The 18,016-nt window shown below is 27.7% G+C and overlaps 1 protein-coding gene across 1 annotated transcript; it reads left to right on the top strand.

Annotated features, from left to right (window-relative positions):
• The first annotated feature begins 463 nt into the window (after window positions 1–463).
• LOC122632946 (UDP-glucosyltransferase 2-like) lies at window positions 464–11,842 on the top strand. Its single transcript, XM_043820272.1, has 8 exons — window positions 464–986; window positions 1,697–1,767; window positions 1,883–1,981; window positions 2,944–3,083; window positions 4,955–5,268; window positions 7,630–7,849; window positions 10,911–11,130; window positions 11,475–11,842. The coding sequence occupies exons 1-8, from the start codon at window positions 795–797 to the stop codon at window positions 11,764–11,766; spliced, it is 1,548 nt and encodes a 515-aa protein (XP_043676207.1). The 5' UTR covers window positions 464–794; the 3' UTR covers window positions 11,767–11,842.
• The last annotated feature ends 6,174 nt before the right edge of the window (window positions 11,843–18,016 follow it).

Here is an 18,016-nt window from a genome sequence, read left to right as displayed (position 1 = left end):
AGAAAAAATAATTAAAATTATTGAAGTTCGTATTGTTTTTAAAGATTCTCAACATCTTGTATTACTTTCTGTATCGAGAAATTGAAGTACGATATTGCCAAGAAAATGGATCAATTTCAGAGAGAATATTTCTTTTGAACTTTCAAAGAACATGAACGTTATACTGTATAAATACAACTGGCTTTAGATTATATAAAGACCTACCGTTGTCAGTATCAAGGTCTTCACCAATCGATAAGGAAACGACTACGATGAAATTCTCATTAGCTTTGAATGGTACCCTTTGTCTTTAGGGTCAAATACAGAAACATCTGTCACGTGTCAGACGAGTCTTGAATTATTTCTTTCTTACGTGGAACTAAAAATGAGGAGGAGGAGGAGGAGGAGGAGGAGGAGAAGAAGAAGAAGAAAAAGAAGGAAGAGGAAAGGAAAAGGAGAGCCATGGACCGGCCAATGAGAAAGTCGTTCACTTATTTACCGTGGCACCAAGCAAACTGATCGTGAAACGTGCTCTGAATTGTTCATACAAGTTCATGCCGAACTCCTTTTTTCCTTCCTCTTCTTGTCCTTCTTCTTCTTCTTCCTCTTCCTCTATCTCTTCCTTTTCCTCTTTCTCTTCCTCTTCTTTTCTTTAAACTACTCTATTCTCTTTTGGTGTTTTGAGCAATTTCCAAAGTCTCTAAACCTTCTTCGAAATTCTTCGAAATGTTCATACGATCTTTCCCAAAACGTTAGTTTTTCTTTCGTTCATCGTTCCAGAAAATCATCGTGTCAGAATTTACAAATCGCACAAAATGAACATCGTTCTGATACTCTCAATAATTCTCATCATATCTCGCGAGTGTAGTTTCCTAGTCGATGGATTTCGCATTCTAGGCATCTGTCCGAGTACGAGTTATAGTCATCAACAACCATTCCAAGCACTGATGAAGGCATTGGCAACTCGTGGTCACAACGTTACAGTCATTTCAACGATACCATTAAAGGTATGACAATTTTACACTTGAGGTATGTATATGTGTATATATATATATATCTCACATAAACTACGATAATCGTAAATAATGTCATCCGAGGAGACGTCCAATTTCAATTTATTTCCAAAGGCGACATCTTTCATTCGGTAAAAGCCAAGTCGAGTGGATCGCGAAGAACGCTTCAAACTAGTTCATAACGGCGTTTTAATAATTCAATAATTTTCTAGAAGTCGGTCGAAAAAAGTTCCGAAGATATTTCAAATAGACATCCGACTCTTTTCCTACCTCATCTACGTTTTTCCTTCCTCGTTCCACTTTTTACTTTTTCTTCTCTCTTTCTCTCTCTCTCTCTCTCTTTTTCTCTTTCCTGCTTTCTTACTTATACTCTATCCTTAGATCTATTCCTTCACCACACTTTCCTTCTCTCTCTCTCTCTCTCTCTCTCTCTCTCTAAACTTGAGTTCAAAGTTACGCAAACTTTGTTCACCTTCAATTTACTCCTACTAACATTTCTCTTTGCTAAATGTGTCCTCTCGTGGCCCGATAGTCCCTCGTTCTTTCCTTTCTTTTTCTTTTTTCCTTTCTCTCTCTCTCTCTCTCTCTCTCTCTCTCTCTACCTCTTTCCGAATTGGAGATAAATTGTACGCGTTAGTGTTTGAACGGAAAGAACGAAATGTAACAATCCTTTGTTAAAATGTAATATTGTTCTTTTTCTTCAGAAGAGTCTTCAAAATTACGAGGACGTTGATCTCTCGTTCACATATCGCAAAAATGATTGCACTGGACTTAGGTGAGTCATGAGAATTTTAATTATTTTGTGACAGTTTCTTTCTCTTTTTTCTTTTATAATAGACGACGAATTAATTTTTCATTTTTCCTTTCTGTTTCTGTTTTTACATACACAGACATATGGATGCTTACGAGATTTTAACGAAAAATATGAAGGAAGCTAACGATCTTTGTGCTGAGCAACTTTTCAGCGAACAAATCATGGAATTATTAAAGTAATATAAATCAATTATTATTCTTTTTCAACAATTTAAAAATATTCGCGTTTTTATTTTTCAAGAAATACCGATAATAATTAATATTTACTGCGAATTTTTATATATAATATTTTGAATAAAATATTTATATAAACATATATATATATATAAACAGTCCTCAAATAGTTAATCAGAAATGACTTCTCAAATTATTAATTATTTATGATTAATATTAATAATTTCTTCTAATATTAAATATCTTAAAAATTCATTAAAAAGTAAAATACGAATTTATACGTGGAATAATATGACTATATTATATTTATTGTATTGCATAACAACCAAGTACAAATATTTATTTAATGTTTCTATATTCACCTAACGTCATCGAAAGAAATTCTATCCGCACGGGCAAGCTGGCGAAATCTTTCAGAGACATGGCTAAAACGTGAGAGAAAAACTTTTCCTCACTGTCTTCGACGTGTTTTTCCTGTACTTTTAAAAAAGTTTCCCTGACCTGTAAAATTTCTCTTTTTCTTTCTCTTATTTTCTATAGAGAATTTATGTACCATAATATGTGAACATACTTATGTGATTTTACAGATACAATCACGTAGTATGTATGAACGTTCATATATAAAAATATATGTATTATATATAACACCTATACTCATATCGAAGAATAATATTAAATTAAAAATGATTATAATCAAAATTTCTAATAATTAATTGCAGTTAATGTAGTTTAATTGAAATAAATTTAAATATAAAGAAATATTTAACTTTTTAGTTTATATAATATATGTATGTGTATATATATATATATATATTTACTACATATTTAAATAATATTGACCATCCATTTCTCAAAAATTATATTCACATTATATGATACAATCTATATAAATAGAAACACTTTTAAGTAGCTTTATATATTTATTACAAAATGGAAAGTAGAAAAAAATTCATTTCTGTTTCAGAAAAAACAAAACTTTCGATGCAATCATAATTGAACAATTGTGGTATCATTGCTATTACTCTCTTGTTAAACACTATAATTATCCGGTATTAATTGGATTTCTAAGTGTTGGAAATCTTCCATACGTCATGGATTCAATTGGTAAGCAATAATTTTTGAAATTTAACTAAAATTATAAACTTTTATCCTTAAAAACAATTTATTGTTTGCAAAATCCTAATATCCTATTAAAAAGAACTACAATCAAGACAAAGCAAGTTCGATGGTGTGAGCACAAACGTAACTATGGTTGTTCGTTGAATTTCGTGCTTTCTAGCAGTCCCAAACGAACGTCGTTACCCCGCTCGGAAATTGACGTAAATTGTCGGTAAAACAGAAAGTGCGAGCAATCGTTGGAAGGGCGAAAACCTTCTAGGAAACGGATAGATTGCTTGGTAGTGCTTTAACTTGTATCGGACGAGAAATGAAAAAGAAGAAAAAGAAAATACGAAAGGGTCAATGTGTCTTGCTTTATCTTGGTTTCTATCGGTATTTCTTTGTAATCGTCTTATGAATTATATTAAAAAGTAACTATGATAAATTTTTTCTATATTTCTCAGAGTTACTCTTAAATATAAATAAAATCATTATTTTTTTTGTAATATCATTCTTTATAAATTTAATAACATATATTATATTTACTATGCAAACTACAAAATATCATGCAGTATGATGAAAGTCGTAACATGGCAATAATATTTTTATAAATGAACGCGTAAAGAACATATAAAGGCAACTCAATTTTTAAAAATAGAATCTACGTTTTTGATAGTACTGATCAGTTTAAGGTCCTCTATAAAAAAGGATTAATTCATATATGTCCAAAAATAATTAGCTTGGGAGATATTTCATAGTCATGTCCTTATTACGAAAGAAAAGTCTCTATACTTTGATCTTTTGATTTTATATTTTTCAACTATTAATAGATCTTCTCTTCCTTATTTTAAATAAACAAAATAAAATTTACATAATTATAATAGAAATTTTGATGATTTCATTGTAGTTATTTCCTTATTTCGAGACAAAAGAAAAAAATCAATTTTAAAAATTATTAACAAAATCGATTTTGTTATAAAAATATTATTGCAATATTTAAATAAATAAAGAATAAAAAACTCTTGAAAACGATGTTTGTTTCAAGTCTCTATGACTTTCCGTTCCGAAGATATCGCCTTCGAAAGATTTTCATTCATAATTCGCATAGTACAGCTGATCGTAGTAATAGTAGTAGTGTAGTAGTAAATTCTCGGAATTTATATAGGTCAGTATGTCACGAGCCAACATGAATGAAATTATATAGGTCAATGGACAACGTAAACGTATTCGATTTAAATGGGAATATCTCCGGAACCAAAAATCGTAGAAACTTGAATCAAATATCGTTTTAAAGGTCAGAATTTTTTCTATTTTTTCAGGATATTGTTAATAATTAATTAACAATTTGTTAAAAACAATTTTTATAAATAAATTTTTAGGAATTAAATTCATCTTATGTTGTCAAAAAAACAGATAAATTCACATCAGATTGCAACTAATTTATGAAATTACATATATTAATAAATGATCAATAAACAAATTAGTTTTTTTTAATTGAAAAAACATTCTTCTCTCTTCCATTTAGATAGAAATATCTTCAGGAATAAATATCGTAGATTTTAATCAAATATCATTTTAAAAGTTAAAACTTTCTCTATTTTTATTGAACATATTGTTAATAATTAATCAGTAATTTGTTATAAATAATTTCATAAAAAATACGATAATTAAAAATATTTACTATTTATTTATTATTTTTTAAATAATATATTCTATTTATAAATGGTAAATATCCTAGTTATAAATGAAATAATTTTAATTATGAAATTCTTGATATTAACTATCCATCAAGAGAATAATAGTAATATAAATCAAGTTTGTAGTACGTTCACATCGAGAATGTCAATCGTAGTCGATCGTATTCTCGTTACTTTCAGGAAATCCGGACGATCCAATGTTGAATCCCGATATGGCTTACCCCTTCACAAATCGAATGAGCATGGAAGAGAGAATTTGGAACATATTATACACGAGCTGGACCAGGATCTATTATAGATACTACCATTTGCCAAAAGCACAACGAATAGCCAACAAGTTCGTACCGGAAACGCCGCTTTACGACATAGATAGAAATTTCAGCTTGATTATATTAGGCAATAATCACGTTCTTGGTTATCCAAAACCTTTATTACCAAATGCGATCGAAGTCCATAGTCTACAAATTACGGAACAAACTGAATCTTTACCTAAGGTATTCCATTAAATTATTTCTAATATCGTTTATTCGTTTAAAAAAAAAAATGTTATGAAAAAAATTGAAAAATCTATCATTACGTATACTTCAGACATTAAAAATATTTCATTTAAATTTTTCTACTACTACTTTTCTTTTTTCGCTCAAAAAAGAACGAGGGAAAAAAAATTTAGGAAAAGATAATACGATTATGTATACTTCAAACACTTAAAGTATTTCTGTGAAATATTTCTAACACTTATGATTCATAAAGAAAATTTAATTAAAAAAAAAATCAATTTTTTAAATAACACAAATATTTATACACTTGAAAATTAGATAGTGTTATCATATATTTCTCGAAATATTTCTCTAATAACATTTTTTTTTTGTTCAAACAGAAACGTCATGAAAAAAAATTAATAAATAGAAAATAAAACAACATTGTTTTATTGCCTGAGATTATAACACAAACGATAGTTAATCCTTTCTTATTGTAAAATACGATTAATGACAAATTCGTCGCTGAAAAGCGTTTCTAATTATAAAAATATAAAAACGGTATTAAAATAATCCTTTTATGTCAAAGGGACTATATACCATTGAAATCAAAATGATTGTTGGTAGTTTGAATTATTATAATTAATAATACCCATTATTATTATTTTTTATTATTATTATTGTTGTTATTGTTATCTTTGTAGTATTATTATCTTTACTATTATTATTATTATTGTTGTTGTTATTATTATTATCATTGAAAAATGTTTTAAGTACACAAACAATTTTTAATATTTTGTACCTCTATAAATTCGAATCGATTATTCGCATCGCAACATCTCCCCAATTTAGTCGATTAAAAAGTAATCTCCTTAGTTTCGATCCTACCCCTTTTTGCAATCACAATCGTTATAAACGTAAATATTGCTAACTCAAAGGATATTTGCGATAAAATTTAATAATTGGTTAACCTCGTAAATATAGAAGTCCACAAAAAATTCACTTACCGTAGAAATTAACTCTTTTTTCAAAATAACACACTTTATTTTACGATTAATTAAGATAACGATATTAACGAGACATCATTTGAAATTCATTCGTATCATGGTGCGGTACATCAGTAATAATTATTCATGCCATTCTACCAACTTGTTAAACATTCATTCATATATATATATATATATATATATATATATATATATATAGCTTTAAATATAAAATAAATAGCTTTAAATATAAATGCTGCAAATAATAATGATACCGATAGAATTATTTCTTTATTATAATTCTATAGAATACTAAAGAAAAAGATATATAACAAATTGATATGAATAAATTCAATTCAAAATTATTAATTTCTAACGTATTCTTTTCCGTGTAAATTTTTATACTAAAAAAAAAAAAAGAAAAAAGAAAAAGAAACAAATTTTTAAATTTATACACACGTATTGATCGTCATGTTATATGATTCAATCTGTATATATATATATATATATGTGTGTGTGTGTGTGTGTGTGTGTATATATGTGTATATATCTATGCAGATATATAGATATATAAGCTCTAGAGTATAGCAGGCTGGAACGTTGGCCAAAATTCATCAGCATAGTCCCTCGAAGCGATCACCTATATCTCCTGCGAGTCCATGGTTATACCAAACGACAAAATTGTGCGTCGCAGGAGCATGATTTCTCTCGGGGATAATACGTAGTCGTTCTCACAGGTGACTACTGTTGGGGAAAGTTTACCTACGGCTCAACATTGCGATGCGAAAGTAAGGGTCATTGCTGTTTACCGGTGCTCATTCCACCCTTACCCATGGGGACGAAAAGCTAAACATTTTCCTGAAGAACATTTCCGCATACTGCACTGACTTAACTTGAAACTATAACTATTAGAGAGCAGAAAAATTGCCTAAAATCTTATGTTAAATCAAGACGCATATTATATACGTGGATAGTATGTATATTATTGCAGAATTATAACATTAATAATAATTGAATTTTTATACAATTCTATGAATAATAATAATAATAATAATAATAATAATAATAATAATAATTTCTAAAATATATAAAAACTGATCTAAAATCTTTTTCTTAAAAACTTCTAAAAAACTAAATCATACCAATGAATAAAAGACTAATACCATTAATGTTTGTCATCATTCCATCGTAATATCGTCGATTATAATTTTCCAAAATCTGAGCGTTCAAACGAGAAAGTTTGAAAGTTAACTGAAATATAATTTTGATTGATCAAATGATTGCTCGAGATCTGTGTAAAACAAAAAAAGAAAAAGAAAAAAAAAAGAACAATGAAACAAATGATATATTCATTGATTGATTATTAAAACATATTGATAATCCTTTTCTTCAGGATATTCGTGAATTCCTGGATGATGCCGTAAACGGAGCCATTTATTTTTCTCTCGGTTCGAATCTGCAAACTCACCAGCTACCCAGTGACCCTTTGACAGCATTGTGCAACGCCTTGGGCTCGCTCAAGCAAAGAGTTCTATGGAAACATGCCGGAGACATGGCTATTCAGTCGAGCAACATCAAATTTGTGAAGTGGGTTCCACAGCAAGCGGTTCTTGGTAAGGCTACTGTTACCACCACCACTTCTTCTTCTTCTTCTTCTTCTTCTTCTTCTTCTTCTTCTTCTTATCCTGTTAAAGGCTAAACTTCGATCAACTACTTTTCCAATATACATTTACAACGGTTGATGTACAGTGTCCCAATTAATTTTTATATCATTCCGTAGATAAAAAAGTATAGAAATATGTCTTAAAGAAAGTAAGATATTTATTTAGATATCTCAAAAAATTTAAGATTGAAAGAAAAATATTTCAAGCAAAGTTTACTTGTCTTTCTTTTTCTTTTTTTTGCATAGGATACATTGCCATTATACAAAATACCTATTTAAAGTAACAAAGTTGAATTTGTTGAATGAAGAAAGAAAAAAGATCAATAAATGCCACGATATTTCCTCCCCCTTGAAATCAGATAGCTCTCGATTGAACAATTTTTCTCCAAAACGTTGTCTTTTCTCGAAACAAATATTTACAATGCTTTATTCCGAGCACCCGGTATATACTTCATACATTATTTTCCATTAACCTTCATCTAGATTATGTCCTCAGATATATTACTATATTATCTTCAAATATTCATAAGATGTGTTCGGATATATTTGTAAATTATATTGAAATCATTTATTGTATCTTATTTTATGCTAGTTTCTTTTTCGTTAATAATAATGAGAAAATCATGAGTCAATTTGATTCAGAATAGACGATAAATAATTAACGAGACGCACGATTTACCTTTCTAAGGTTTAATAACGCGAAAAGGGAAGGGAAAAACGTTTGGAGCTTCGTAAAGGGCCAAATTTAACGGCGGCACTCTTAGGTTCTCTTGCTCTCAGCGTCTTTAACGAAGTTGCATCCGACTTCGTACGATACCTTTCATTTACAAGAGGCGTTAATTTTCTTTACTCAACGCGGAATGCTCACTTTAAACATTAACCATCAAACGATTCGAACGTAATTACTTGGAAGATGGCGCTAGCATCTTGCACAGCACTTAACAGACAATAGAAAATTTCCCTTTTATGGGAAATTACGTTGAAGAAAGCGTCCCTCTCACGCTATAGTTTTCTTTACCCACAAAATTCTCAATTCTCTTTCTCTTTCCTCTTTCCCTCCTTCTTTCTTTCTCTCGTACTTTTATGGAATGGTTTCTGCCAGAAACGATTACTAGAGTCGATAATTCGTGCGAGTTCCTTCGACTTGAATAATTCAATTTCAAGATCGTTCGCGCTGCCTGGCTCCTACTTTTCCGTCTGTTTTCAAAGTAAATACTTATAGTGATCTTGAGTTACGAGAGAAAAGAACTACTACTAAATAATATAGACGTGTGTCTATATACATATACATACATACATATACATATATATATATTTGTGTATAGGGTATCTTCAGATGTTTGAAATATATGCTTTTTAAAATAACATTTATTTATTATATATATATACCATCACGAAAATATAATGTAAAAAATTATGAGAAAACAAAATTATGTTTTCACATAGAAGATATAAAAACTGAATTAAACAATATTATTTACGTGACACCCTAAGTATGCTACTCTTTTAAAGTCTTTAAAATCTTTGAAATAAACTCTATATTCTATACTGTATACACGAGAAAAAAATTAAGATTTTAAAAAATAAGATGCAATAAAAAAAAAAAAGATTGAATCTGTTCGTACAAAAGATCAGACTTTCTTGAAAAACGATATTATTAGAATAAAAAATGATATTGTAAATCTTGCTCTTGTGAAAAATTATTTTCATATTAGCATTAATATTATTGAATGTTAATAATATGAATTCAATGAATTCAATAATAATTACATTAAGACACCCTATACATTTATCCGATAAGTTCCACCAATACGACTCGATTTTCATTCGGTTGGAAAAAAGGGAAGTCTCAAAGATACTTTCGATCGATTCGCTCTTAGAATGTCTTGTATCGAGCAAGTCAGTGTAACGCAACTCGATGGCCGATAATACGTCCAAGTTATCCAGTTTCAAAACTAAGAGCGTAAGTATTTGGTTTCGTGAAGACGGTCTTCGAACTTTCCTTGAATCTTCCTTTGGCTCTTGGAGTCTTTAGTATCGTGCGATTGAACTTCCAACTCGAAGTAACTCTTTCGAAGGCTTCCGAATGGCTTTAAATTTCGATCTGTTTGAAATTTATGAAATCTGATGGTAAAGTACGATATATGTCTATTCCAATGCTGCTCTATCTCTATCTCTCTGTTCACTTCCCTTTTCATCTTCTATTCTTTACAATTTTTAAATTATATATTAAGTAATTTTTAAGACGAACTCCAATATAATGTTCAACTATCTCTTTCTCTCTTAATTTATTTTTGATATTAACTATTGAAAATTATGTCTACTATTTCTTTACGATTTTTGATACTTACTATTTTACTATTTAACTCTAACATTATTAAGCTACTAAGTTTGTTTTCTTTTCTTTTGCTTTATTAACGATATTTGTCTTCTATATATATATATATATATATATATATATATATATATATTTCTTTTTCTTTTAATATTTTTTTATATTTAAGTAACATACTATTCAACTTATACAGAATAACATATTATACAACATTGCAGGTGTAAAGTGAAACTACTTTGTTTTATATTGGACTAAATCAAACTAACTGTTTATCTTTCTCTTTGTCTTTCTTCATCCTTTATCATGTTCAAACAAATGAGCTTTGTATATAATATATCTTACCCGTTCCGTATCTATAGAAATTAGATATTTTATTCATGCTCATTTTACTATCTCTTTATTTTCTTATCCAATAGCGTTATTGACATTAGCTATTAAGTAAAACCGAAAATCTCTCTTTATCTTCCCGCTTGAAAATTTCCTATCTTATGAAGAAGAAATTAACGTTCACATAGGGAGACTCTAGATAGTAATTTTCCTTGAATATTCCTTACTAAGAGAACCCTGATATCAGCTCCATCCAACTTTCATCCTCTCAGTAACTCCTCTTGGTCGTTTGAACGTTCCGTAAATGTTCGAAAGCAAACCATCGGTAAAGCGTTACTTTCACATGCAGCACATCCAAAGGTGATGGCGTACATGATGCAAGGTGGTCTGCAGTCATTACAAGAAGCTGTACATTATTCTGTGCCTCTGGTAGTCATTCCTTTCTTCGGAGATCAACATTTCAACGCAAAAAAAGTACTTGATGCTGGAATCGGACTTACGTTGAACATTGACACAATGACGGAAGAATTAATCGTACGAACTATCACAGAAGTCGTGGAGAATAAAACGTAAGGAGAAAAAAGAATAAAAAAAAAAAAAAAAACTATTTTTAAACGAATTTTTCCAAACTTTTTCTCTTGTACACTTCCTATTAATTTTATTTTACAATTAAATATGACATGTAGCAATGATTGTGTGGGCTGATTTAGTATGTATCAGTTTTGCTAATCAGTATGCTGGTCGTCGAACAGTTAAGATTATCCTTTAGGTCTATTTAAAATGTAACAATAACGATAATAATAATGCAGTATATTATTAACTGTAATAATAGTTATATATACACGGTCACCTAATAATTTGGAGAAATATTATACGTTATAATGCTAATGATATATATCATATTATCTTGTAGATACTCGCACAATATCAAACTGATATCGGCCATTTTAAAGGATGAACTAGTACGTCCAATGGAGAAAGCAATTTGGAATATTGAACACGTTCTAAAGTTTCCTAATTCTAAACACTTGCGCTATCACGCTCGGGATATGTCATGGATCGATTATTATTCGACAATATTGCTGATCCTTTTGATTCTCACGATTTTAATATTCATCTGTTGTGCATGCGTTGTTGTTGTACGAAAAACTGCACAAAGTTGTTTATATTCCCACATGAAACGATATAAATCCAAGAAGAACTAATGCTGATTTAAGAAATTTATTTTTGTAATCAAATATGAAACAATAAAAAATAACTGATCAATATTAATTTGATTTTTTCTTTCTCTTTTAATACGAAATTGACCAAATAGTATAAATTACACGTGAGATTCTATCATACGTTCTCAAGATAAATTCGAGGTAACGTAATTTATAAATAGAAGCGTCAATCACGTTGCCGCATTTATTATAAGAATTTTACGATGCTGTCAGTATATATTCATATATATATACATATATAATATCGTAGTCACTGCTATCTCGTTTCATATACACAAAATTCATCAAACATGTAATATAAATAAGTGCAACGAACTTTATATCCATTCTATATTACTGACCTACTTTAAAAATCCTAATCGGCGAAACGTTAACTTCGAACAGATTTATTTGATATAGTCACGTCGAGACGTAACTATTCTTAGAAATCCAAAAATAAACATTGTCAAATATTTGTGTAATCGTCTTTTATGCACAAAAATTTTTCGGTATTAACTTCAATAATAGAAAATAATTATAAAATATATACTATGATGCTTTATATCTAATAAATTTCTAATTAAAAAATTATTTATTTTTCAACATATACTAAAACAATTATGATTAATTTCAATCGGATTTTCAATAGATTAAATTGAGAGAATTAATATTTTAATTATTATCACAATTATCGGAGAATTATTATATCACAATAAAAATACTGTTGCATAGGGTAATATACCATGTTTTAATAATAAAGAATGTTGACTTATTGATATTATCGACCAATGGAAAGATTTACTGACAACTCGATTAAATGAACGAGCTAGGAACCTATACTATCGACAGCAGGACGATAAATAATCGACTGAGACATATTGTACTAAAATTCTGTAATAACAAGAAAAGAAAAATAAATAAAAAACTAATATTTAAATCTATTTATTTCAACATTACTGTCACGAAACAATTCATTAATAATAATAAAATGATAATAATATTACTTAGAAGGAAGCAATCGATGTATTTATGGGCTGATACAAAACGAATTACAAATCTACGCACTAATATATTTATATGACCAGATAAAGAATGAATTAACGCTTGTAATTTATCTGTCTTTGTCTTTGTTTCTTGTTGGTACCAGTCTCCAAATAGACTTCAGTCAACTGTAATCTCAAACTGGCTGTTGTGAATCTCTTGAAACCTTAAACGTAATCTTTTATTCAAACAAAAAATTCTTACACACACATATACATAGTTACACATTTACACATTATATCATAGTTACACATTTACGATTATCGTAAAAAGAAATATATATTATAACTTTATTATAAAAGTTTATATATTAATAAAAAAAAATATTATATTGCATATATGGATATAATTTCAAAATAGATATTATAATGAGAATACGTAAAATTGAGATACGAGAAGTGACTAATATCGAAAGATAAAAAAATCATCATAGAACATAATAAATTTTGAATTAAAATGCAGCTATTAGCTCGACAGTACTTACGTTATTTATACTTAATAGATATCGCAAGTAATATCGATTACCAGGTCTCACCACATGGAGGTTGCTGCATACAGAGACCCACGGGCTATGACTCTACTACTAATGCCAATTATTTCAAAATTAATTATATAAAATTATTGTTATTACATATTCAATAATAATTATTATAATTTGGAAAAAACAAAATCAATCGCGAAACGAATCAAAAATTTTTTTCTAATCAATCAAGATTAGACGAAAATTTATGAATCCGTTGATATCGACCTACCTACCCGATAAACGCGATGGAATGGAGCACTTTTATGAAACTCCATTCCTAAACAAATGCAGAAATGCATATCTTGATATGCATCATTACGAAACTGAAAATAGAACACAGTGATTACTGTACACATAACCTAGGAACATTATATAAAGATAACATGTCTTATTAAACAGTATTTGCTAATGAAAATACATAATATTATAAAAATACCTTTGCTTTATTATATATATTATCTTCTTATCCAACACGATGCTATATATAATTTCTTCAGATGACGTAAACAACATAACTAACTGCGGACATAAAATATCTAAAACACTGTAATTAAATAACAAGCAATCAAAATAACATGTGAATGTAATGTAAAAAATCAGTAGTCAGTTCACCTGTGAACATAAAACATCAAAAATATTTTATAATTAACTAAGAAGTAATCGAAACAATATGCGAATCTTATATATTAAACCAGTAGTAGTCAGTTCACCTGTGAATATAAAACATCAAAAATATTTTATAATTAAATAAGAATCAATCAAAAAAAAAATATGCCAGTTCAGCAGCCAGTTCAGCTGTGAACATAAAACATCAAAAACACTTTGTAATTAAATAAGAATCGATCAAAAAAATATGCGAATCTTATATCCTGAATCAGCACCCAGTTCAACTGTGAACATAAAACATCAAAAACATTTTGTAATTAAATGAAAAGCAATCAAAATAATATGCAAATTTTATATAATGAAATAGCAATCATCTGTAAATATAAGAAATTTATAGTATTATTACTTCCTAAAAATTGTAAATGGTTTCAATAATATATATAAATTCAGAAATGCATATAAAACAATTATTTTACACACATGCATTCATTCATACATGAAAACAACCATAACGATAACGAAACAACCGTAACGAGAAAGAATGGAATCGAATCTTGCCAATTTAGATGATATTTCCTGAAACATAAATCAATTAAGTTAGACAGATTAAAAATTTTTTGAATATTTCAAATAAATAAAAAAAGGTTGTAAATAATGTATCCTCCATTGTTTCTTATTTTTTATAATTCCAATTCTTCATTCGTCCTTAGTAATAAATTACATTATTATTTTCTTTTGATCTTCTGTTGACTAAAGCATCTGGAAAACCTGAAACATAAATTTTTTATGATGAATTCATAATCTTAATTAATTTACTATTATGTCATACACTATGATGATATGACAAACTTGAAATATTATTTAAAATACTGTTGTTCATACCCACTGATATATAAAAGGATAATCTGCAATACTTAATCTTGAAACACAATCGTGAAAGCACCACGTGTCTGTAACAAAAAAACTATATAAAAGGGCATGTGTGGAAAGACAAAATTGTATCTACAATCTATGGATAATGTTTGATAAATTAATAAATAAAAAATTATATACATATACATTTTGCCATAGATTGCAGTACTGAAATAAAAAAAAAAAAAAAGTATTAAAATGGCCATAAAATTGCCACTAAATATATCGAATTCTCGATGCATTAGAAAACATATTTTACATTTAAATAAAAATATGAAATTACGAATTTTATGTGCAAGTATACAGAAATATATAAAAAATATATATATAAAGAGATACATATAAAGATACAAAAAATAGAAATACATATAAAGATAGAATTGCATAATGAATTGACAATTGTTTAATACAATTAAAATATATAATATAAATCATTCAAGACACGTTATGAAAAAAAGAATTGTGAATATTTCACAACAATATTTAAAAATTAGATCGCGTTAAAAAAAAAAAAAAAAAAAAAAAAAAAGAAAAAGAAAAAAGAGAGAGCAGAAGTATACTACACCTTGTGTCGTATTATAAAATACATACACAATTTTGCATACCGCCATAAACATATCCATATCGAGATCAAATATATATTTAATCAATAGATTACATATATCTTATATTATTACGTTTATACTAACGCGAAGTACGTAGTTACATCATGTGTCTGATGTACATATTACATCGTCAATATATAAGACACATTTTTAACTAATAAATTATAAAAAATACAGTAATACAATTTCACAATTTTAAAACCATGTAGTTTGTATATGTATATGAAATAGTAATGAAATATAACATCTGAAAGAAGAAAATAAAATTATATATATATATATATATATATATATCAAAATATTACATATATTAGAGACAAAATAGTTCTAATATATTCTTGTATATTATTCTTATGAATTTATTTCATCGCTACTGCTTGCTTTAATAGATCCTATTTTTCCTAACTACATCAAGTCTTATAGATTTTTAATCAGATTAATTAGAATCTATATAAGATGATGATTATATTCATACAAGTCATAAAATGACTCTTACAATAAATGAGCCATCCTACAACTTGTGATAAGACTATGTTGGCATTGCATAAAGTGTATATATAAATATATAATCATCAAAAAGTAAGTATATATATAAAAAAGATACGGAAAGAATTATTGATCTACTAACAATTATATAAAAAAAATTCAAAATTATTCTGAAATAAAAATCTATATGCTTGAGTATCCAGGTGCATTCCTGAATGCAAACCTGTCCCTGAACTATTATCGCCCACACTCCGGAGTGTGGGACAGCCTTTTCATTTATTTCATTCATATACCAAGACTTATACATTTTTATTCCGTAAAATAATTATATTTCTCTCAAATATGAATAAACATTTATTAATAATCTTTACATCATTCATTATACATTCTTAATATTTCTTATGAAACTTTCATATATATAATAAAAATACTCCCTTCTTTCTCTCTCATACATATACTTATTAATTCTGTTATTTTATATTCATTTGTTGATAATTTCGGAATAAAAATGTATACCCTTGACATATTTTATGCACTCCTGAGTGCAAGGCTGTTATTTTTGTATCATATCGCTCGCTTAGTAAGATTTATACATTTCTTATTTAGAATGATTCAATTTTTTCTTCATTCATCTGCACTCTATTTAAATATAATGATATTATTATAATAGGAGTAGGATGAAATAATCTTCATTTATTATTAAATAAATATTATTTCTTTAAAAAAAAATAAGATAAGAATGGAATATTTAAATATTTATTTATTATATACTTTCATAAGTGCATTTTCATTTTGAATATTCGAAACGAGAAATGTATATCCTTACTATAATGTGTTCATCTGCATTCCTGAATGCAGGCATGTACTTACTGTGACCTATCATATGCACTCCTGAGTGCAGGCAAGCCATTTCAATCGCTTCATTTATATACCAAGACTTATACATTTTTATTCCAAAAATATTCATACTTCTCTTAAATATGTATAAATATTTGTTAATAATCATTCTATCATTTATTAATAATCTTCTTAATATTTCTTATGAAACTTTTATATATATATATATAATAAAAATACTCCCTCTTTCTCTCTCTTTCTCCTCTCTCCTTCTTTCTCTGTCATATATTTATTAAATCTTTCATCTCATATTTATTTGTTGATAATTTTGGAATAAATATGTATACCCTTGACATATTTCAATATGCACTCCTGAGTGCTGGCTGCCATTTGTGTCGCTTCATTCATCTAGCAAGACTTATACATATCTTATCGGAATAATTCAAATTTTCCTTTAATTCATTTGCACCATTCAAATATCATTCAATTATTATATATGGAATAAAATGAAATTTCATTCATTTATTGTTAGTCAAGTTTAATATCATATAATGAAAAAAATATCATCAGAGTTCGACGTATTTATATATTTCTTTATTAAGTATCCTTATTAGTGCATTCATTCATCTTTGATTACTCCGAATGTGAAATGTATATCCTTACTATAATTTGTTCATTTGCATTCCTGAATGCAATCATGTACTTACTGTAAACCTTTCATATGCACTCCTGAGTGCAAGCAAGCCATTTTATTCGTTTCATTTATATACCAGGACTTATACCTTTTTGTTCCAAAAAATATTTATATTTCTTTCAAATATGAACAAACATTTATTAATAATCTTTGTATTATTCATTATATTTTCTTATGAAACTTTCATATATATAATAAAAATACTCCCTCTTTCTTTCTCTTTCATATATATTTATTAAGTCTTTCATCTCATATTCATTCGTTAATAATTTTGGAATAAAAATGTATATCCCTGACATATTTTAATATGCACTCCTGAGTGCTGGCTGCTATTTATGTCGCTTCATTCATCTAGCAAGACTTATACATATCTTATCGGAATAATTCAAATTTTCTTTTAATTCATTTGCATCATTTAAATATCATTCAACTATTATATATGGAATAAAATTAAATTTCAGTTATTTATTGTTAAACAAATTTAATATCGTATATTGAAAAAAATATCATCAGAGTTCGACGTATTTATATATTTCTTTATTAAGTATC

The sequence above is a fragment of the Vespula pensylvanica genome, chromosome 11 (assembly GCF_014466175.1).
Source record: "Vespula pensylvanica isolate Volc-1 chromosome 11, ASM1446617v1, whole genome shotgun sequence".
In the NCBI taxonomy this organism is placed as follows: domain Eukaryota; kingdom Metazoa; phylum Arthropoda; class Insecta; order Hymenoptera; family Vespidae; genus Vespula; species Vespula pensylvanica.
This window is presented reverse-complemented; position numbering and strand designations above follow the sequence as displayed.

What these genes read in the sequence shown, in the direction of transcription:
- LOC122632946 (XM_043820272.1), top strand. Translation starts at nt 795, where the DNA reads ATGAACATCGTTCTGATACTCTCAATAATTCTCATCATATCTCGCGAG. An exon ending in AATGATTGCACTGGACTTAG is followed by an intron (nt 1,768 to 1,882) that starts GTGAGTCATGAG and finishes TTACATACACAG; the next exon opens with ACATATGGATGCTTACGAGA. An exon ending in TCCACAGCAAGCGGTTCTTG is followed by an intron (nt 7,850 to 10,910) that starts GTAAGGCTACTG and finishes TTTCACATGCAG; the next exon opens with CACATCCAAAGGTGATGGCG.